The sequence below is a fragment of the Propithecus coquereli genome, unplaced genomic scaffold (assembly GCF_000956105.1).
Source record: "Propithecus coquereli isolate 6110/MARCELLA unplaced genomic scaffold, Pcoq_1.0 Scaffold13, whole genome shotgun sequence".
Lineage (NCBI taxonomy): Eukaryota > Metazoa > Chordata > Mammalia > Primates > Indriidae > Propithecus > Propithecus coquereli.
Window position 1 is genome coordinate 2,348,051 of NW_012137191.1, and position 7,446 is coordinate 2,355,496.

The window sequence follows — 7,446 nt, forward strand, 5'->3', positions numbered from 1 at the left end:
AAAATATTATTGCATCACTATTTTAATTGACCTAATCTATACTTTTTACTGTTACAAAACAAAAGATTTATTCTGATTTACTGGGACGTAATTTACACGGTTAACAGCCATGCTTGTCAGTACTATAATTCTATGAATTTTAACAAATGTATAGTATTTTAACCACAACCACAGTCAAGAGATAGAGTATTTCCATCACTCCAAAAAGTTTCTTATGCTTCTTTGTAGTCAATTCCATCCCCTACCACCAGGTATCACTATTATATCTATTCCTTGTATTCTATTTAAAGAGGTGTGGTTTTTCTTTTTTTAACATTTTTAAAATCCAGATATTTCTGAAATATTCTTAAATATTTCATCTAGAAGTTTATCTGTTCCTAAAGCTTTGTTTCATTTCAAAGTGCCAAATAAATGAAGTCATACGGTATTAGCCTTTAGTGTCTGATTTCTTCCATTTAGCAAAATGCTTTTGATATTGATATCCAAGTTGATGTGTATATTAGTTGTCCATTCCTTTGTAAACACAGTTTGTTTATCCATTCCCTAGTTGAGGAACATTAGGACTGCTTCCAGTTTTTGGTGCTTATGAATACAGCTGCTGTAAACATTCACATAGGGGATTTTGTGGCAATATATTTCTTCATTTCTCTTGGCTAAATACCTAGAAGTAGAATTGTTGGGTCATACATAAGTGTATGCCTAACATTGTAAGAAACATGAAACTCTTTTCCAAAGTGGCTTTAACATCTTGCATTTCCTCCAGCAATGTACAGAGAGTCCCTGTTGCTCCCCATCCTTGTTAGCACTTAATATTGCCAGTTTTAAATATTATGAATATGAGTCCTTTAATATTTATTTTGCAAATATTTTCTCCCAGTCAGTGGCTTGTCTTTGCATTCTCCTAAGTATCTTTGAAGAGAAATTTTAATTTTGATGAAGTTGAATTTATAAAGTTTTACTTTTATGGTTCATGATTTTGTGTCCTAAGGAATCTTTAATTAAACCAAAGTATCTAAGACTTTTTTTTGTGAAAAAATTAATTTAAAACATTTATAAAACTTGGAAGGTGGGGGAAGATGGGCTTACAAAATGCTAAAATACTATACAATCATAATATATATACATGAAAAATGTTATGTTTCTAGAAATACTGAATCTTAATTGGGGCAGTTTAGGACTTGGCAACTATGTCCTGAGACAAATATCCCAAGTACATTTTTCAAATAAAGCTTAACTAGTTTAAATGGAAAAGTCAAGAAACTAGAGTTAGAAAACTTCCAGATGAAATATTTCAGAATATTTCAGAAATATCTGGATTTTTTTAAAAGTTTTAAAAAAAACACCTCTTTAAATAGAATGCAAGGAAATCTACTGTCCCCATATATCACAGAAAAAAAAATTACATAGGTAAAGAATTTCTTCATTTCCCAATGTAGACAGTTGAAGAGATACCTCTTCAATTCTAAACTATTCCAGGAATGTCTACAATAACATAATGAAGTACCACAATACAGCTGTAAAGGACTATGACACAGATTCTTCACAATATTTAAATTAGGATTAGGGTGAGGGTTAGGTTTAAGAGTTAAGGGTTAGGGTTGAACAATAAGAGGTTTCCTAATCTTTATACATGACATTTGTCATAAATTAAATATAATATCTGGAGAAAAATAATGAAATTTCTATAAATTCCTGATATTTCTTCTCTTTTTTTTTACAGACAGGGTTCTCACTCTGTCACCAATGCTGGAGTGCAGTGGTATGATCATAGGTCAATGCAACATACAACTCCTGGGTTCAAGCAATCCTCCCGCCTCAGCCTCCCTGGTAGCTAGGACTGCAGGCAAGCGCCACTGTGCCCAGCTAATTTTTTTTTTTTTTTAATTTTTTTGTAGAGATGGGGTCTTGCTATGGTGTCCAGGATGGTCTTGAACTTCTGGTCTCAAGTGATCCTCCCACCTTGGCCTCCCAAAGTGCTGAGATTATAGGTGCGAGCCACCATGTCGGACCAATTTTGATATTTCTATTCTACAAACTGGAATTGATGATGATAAGCCAAATCTCAGCAAGTTTATTTTTTAGATTCCACATAGCTTATATACAAATCTCTTGACTAGAAAAAATTTGGAACCCATGTGCATTGTCACAGTCCCAAAGTTTATGTACTTTCAATATGACTTTAGACTTTATGACTTTCCTACTAAAGAATGACAGATATTCAATTCAATACATCTGTATCTGAATGACTTTGTCAAAGACATCTTTAATTAGAATAAAAAAATAATAATTACGAAATATCTTTTAATTATATCAGGCTTGGTAAAGATTCCTAAGATAATTCAGGAGAAAATGCTTATAAGATTTTAAGATCCTCCTTTCTCTTCCCAAAGGTGATATGATTGAACATCTACACTTTTATAACCAGAATGAGATTGGAAATTTATTTTCAATATTCTTGATTAAAAGTTTATACAAGAAGATCATTGCTAAGAAACTTAATCTGAGGCAATCCCTTCTCTTTGTCTTCAGTTTAGAGGAAAGGGAGAATTGTTTCTGGATTGCTCTTGTTGTAGTTCAAATGTCTGTTAGAATACGGAACATTTAAAGAAAAATCTTTACTCAAATACGACTGATAAAGTTTTAAAAAAATCTTCCTGTATGAAACTTTTTCAAATTTAAGTACCAAAAATGCGAGTGGGCAAGGTGCCTGGCCTAATTTTAGTAATATGTTGAGTTTGATTAAATGATCACTTAAATTCTGGCTAGATCTAAAATTCTATTAATTTCAATGAGTTGTCATTTGTCAATTTTGCCTAATTTTTCTATAAAGATCCTGCAAATACAATTTTCTTAAAAAAGGCAAAAAAAAAAAAAAAAGTCCTTAATAATCCACCCAATAATTCTGTAGAAATGATTGTATCCAATCATTGTATTATATCCAATCAATACCAAGAAGAAACATTGAGAAAGAAAGAATGATATCAAAGGATTAGGAATTTATGTCAAGAAAAAGTGAAAAACTATCTGGATAAATGACAAAACCACCATGTATCAATGCCAATGTTGAATTATCCTAAAACTCAAAGCAAAATGCACACGATTTTTTTGCAGTCACTGGGCAAAAGCAGTCAATATGCTCAAAGGCAAATTCGGGCCCCCAATCTATTAATGTATGATATTGTATATCCTGGAGCTACTACCAATTGAAATTCATTATATCACCTTTCAAAACATTGATTTAGAATAGCTTTTCTTAGTATCAACAATGTAAGCATCTCTGGAGAAATACATTTATCCAAACCTACAAGGGGAGTAATGCTGTATGATCAAAGATGTAGACACAAATCTTTTCAAGGTTCTAAAAAATTTTTCTAAACACTCTTAATCTACCATTAGGTAATTCTGTTGTTTTTGAACACACAGACATAGACACACACAGACACACACACAGACATACACATACACATACATACATACACACACACATTGAGCTATGAAGCTTATTCTATTTTTAAATAATACTTAAAAAGAATGATCAGTAAAGGATTTGTTTTATGTAGTGGTAAGTTAATTTTTAGAACATAATCATGATGTTGCTATGGCTTTCTAGAAAAATAAAAATAAAAGCACCTCTACATTCATAAATGCTGCCCTAAAATACTACTTCTTTTCAGTTTGAATCAGATATTCTGAAATTTGATTTTTCCCACTCATTCTCAGTTTCTTCCTCATCACGAATCCCCAATCTTAATTTTGTCAAACATATCACACATTACATAATTGTTCAGAAAGGAGTTGTTAAAACAACAGATTAAGCAATTCTATCATTTCTTTAACTTTTTTTAATTAACAAGTTTCATTATAGGTTTCTGAAATACTAAAAATATTTCACATCTCCTTTCTTAAAGTAAATCCATTGTAATTAGGGGAGGAAAAAAAAAAACCATATCCAAAAAAAAAATCTAATTTTAAACAAGACCAAACATAGAAAAGGGTTGGTTTGGAGAGCTATAGTAGTAGACACCAAACTCTCTTTAAGCGACAAGGATGAACAGCTCTGCTGCTATTGTAATATAGGAATCACACAGTTTTAAGTTGAAAACGATCCTTAAAGGTCATTAGTACAGTATCTCATGCAATGCAGGAAAACTCTCTATAACATTCTTGAATTCGATAGAGGTCATTAGCTCTTTTTAGGAAAAAAGAGCATATCACCTAACAAGTAGCCCCATTTTATTTTATCAGCTTTAATTATTAGCATGATGACTTAAAATGTTCTCCTTTAGTCTTGGTTCTTGAGGTAATAACTGCTCATTAAATACAAAGCTAGCTTTGGCTTGGACTCCCTGCACTACCACTACCCAATTATACAAAAGCATCAGATGAGGCCTCTTCTAATAGAGACCACAGATTGTAAAAGGAGATTCTGTTTCTTCAGTCATTACTGACTGGGGAAGAAATATGCAGTCAAATTCAACATGAAACTTTGAAAATAGATGATATGAAAAAAAATTGGTGACACTGGCACAAATGAGACAGCTTAAATCTAAGGATAACCTATAAGAGACTGGCACTAGTATCAATTAATAAACAATAATAAATAATTATTCTAAATAAATATTTAGAATAATTGTAATTTTTATAAAGAACATACCTCCTCTTTTTTATAGGACAATGTTGATGACTAAAGAAACAGAAATATGTACCTCCTTAGAGCTCTCTTCCTAGTCATCAGTCCTGACCCCCAAGCCACTAAAACTGGAATCCCCATCTATTCTACTCAAGAATCTCTTTATCAAACTCTCAGCTTGATTATTTCCAATTTTCATCACTTTTCAGCTGGAGATTCCTCTACTGCCATTACGAGAATGACAAGCAAAAAAAAAAAAAAGATCTTCTTCTTCGTACCACAGCAGAAAAATAATAGAATAATTAGAAACATTTCTGATAATTCTGTTGCTAAGAACCCCAGTAATTGTAAGAAAATTGTAGAAAATCTAAGATTCTATATGAATATTCTTGGCTTCCCTAATCCTAACAGTACCTTCCTCTTCTCATTTTTGTGACTATTCAGAATAAATCAATGATCAGTCAAAGCAGTAAAGAAAGATTTTACTTGAAAGTATAAGCATTTGTAACTAAATATTTCTGCAACTACAATTCTTAAGCAACCAGTGATAGAATGGGCCCTGGTATCAATTAGATATCAATCTTTGAAAGCTGTATTACCCTAGGCCTTGAGTGCTCTCATGTGTAAAGTAAGGGACTAATTCATTGGATGATGTCTGTTTTCCTAATTTAAAACTTTGGCCCTGTTAATGTCCAGTGATATTTACCTGACACACTGTGTTGCTGGTAATTATAGGAAGATGGAATTGCACCAATAGGAAGCTGTGGCTTTGGATTGCCTGGTGGTACCTCATCATCATCCTCCCCAAAATGATGAACTTTCTCGTACTTTTCTAGGTAACTGAAATAGAAAAACAACACAGTAAAGATTTAAAAATAGATTTATGTCTTATTTTTAAACTTCTACCACATACATCTCTTTTCCTTTTCTAAATGCCCCCAAATCTAAAAAATAATATAAAAATACCATAAACCTCATATATTAAGTGGAATAGAAACTTCAGTTTATTAGTAATACTGCAGATAAATTCAATACAACAGTTCTAAAAATATTTTTATATTTTCAAAAACGGCCATATCACTACTCAAGTAAGAACATAAAAGCAGAGAATATCAAAGGACAACTATACGTAGAGAATAGTATATTTATTTAGATTTTTTTAAAAAAAGTTATACATGGTTGGTCATTGTAAAAGCCAAGTAAAAATTAGAAGATTCCCTAACCCCTGGCCTCTCCAATCTCACTTCCCAGAGATAACCACAGGTTCATGTGCATACTTCAGTATATTTTCTATAAATATTTTTATTTAATAATATATTTCAGAGATCTAAGCATGTCAATACATACTGTACTACCTCATTCTTTTTAAACAGGCATATAATATTTGATACTATTGATACCTAACAATTTATTCTCTAGCAATTCATTTAAGCTATTTTCAGTTTCATTTTTTGCTATCACAAATCATGTTGCAATACGCTTAATCTGTATACTTGTTTGAATATTTTCTCTGGATAGACACTGGAAATGTATGATCATTTTAAACAGCAATATGGCCAAATTCTAATCCAAAAGTAGTGTGCCTAATACATTTTGACCAATTTATAAGATAGTTCCTATATCCCCCACTTTATCACCATTACTGGGTATAATCAATATTTTTAATATAAATTAGGATTAAATTTTCAAATTCACAATCTTTTATCACCCACCAATTTAAAATAAATTTTCCAAGTAATATTTTAAAATGGGGAAACAACTGGTCAATCCATGTCAAACACCACACTGTATTCTAACACATCTGTTATTGTATTTCACAAATAAGAAATTAAACTGATTAATATACTAATTACATTTACCACAGAAAAGTTCTACATGTGATTATTTAACAGATCAATCCTTCTACAATTCCTGATCCAGGCAAGTTGCTAAGTCTATTAGTAGCCATGAAAGGCATTATATGTAACCAAAATGTTTGTACCCCCATAATATTCTGGGCGGGGAAAAAGCCTTGCAGCTTTTTCAGACGGCTGAGGTCAGGGAGGTGGGGTGTCAATGAACATATAAGATGATCTCAGAAGTATTATTTTGTTTTGTTTTTAGTACCAAACCTTAATTTTCAAGGTAGAATAAATGGAAGCTATAATTGTACAAATATAAAAACTAATGGCATGGAAAATCATTACCATTCCTCATTCTCCCCTTCCAGCTTTACAAGGCACAGTATTTCACATCCTTGAGCCTGGAAATAAATTATTCCTTTCCATTCCTACCAAGTTCTCTATATAAGCTCATTTTGAGCAGGGAATTCTTTCCTAGCAGGTAGCTTGATAACTAATGAATCCAACACTTTTCTTTATGATTGTAGATATGCATACCAAAGCAGAGACATATGCATAGATATAATCCCTGAGTGTTGAAAAGGGTATGCAGCTGCACACATTTCAACCTGATCCTGGGCATGTCCCCAACAGATAGAATTTACAGTGTAAAGACACAAAGCAAAACAAAAAGATGATTAAAAAGGGGCAGTCTCTCTCTAGTATAAACCCATAATGGTCTTAAATGGGTAAATGAATCAAGTCTATTCTTTTTGGATTGCTAATGCAGATATCATAGAAAGAAGAGTATTTGTAAATTTAGACATAAAAAGCAAACTGGAAAAACAGCTGCTCAAAATTTATGTGACATCTTTTCTGCAAATGAGGTATAATCTGTCACATGAAATCACCTGGCTATTAGTATTGACACATGTATTTTAGACAGGTCTTTTAGAATTTATTGAACTCATTGTAAAATGGTTAAAAAAGACTACA

At 31.8% G+C, this 7,446-nt stretch overlaps 1 protein-coding gene across 1 annotated transcript in view; it reads right to left on the reverse strand.

The window, feature by feature from the left end:
• Positions 1–7,446, reverse strand: part of ARID2 (AT rich interactive domain 2 (ARID, RFX-like)) — a 174,049-nt gene that overhangs the window by 83,671 nt on the left and 82,932 nt on the right. Inside the window, exons 4-5 of the mRNA XM_012638389.1 lie at positions 5,337–5,470; positions 3,223–3,301 (exon numbers count right to left, since the gene is read on the reverse strand). Of these exons, the coding sequence (XP_012493843.1) occupies positions 3,223–3,301; positions 5,337–5,470 (213 nt within the window). The remainder of the gene's footprint in view (positions 1–3,222; positions 3,302–5,336; positions 5,471–7,446) is intronic.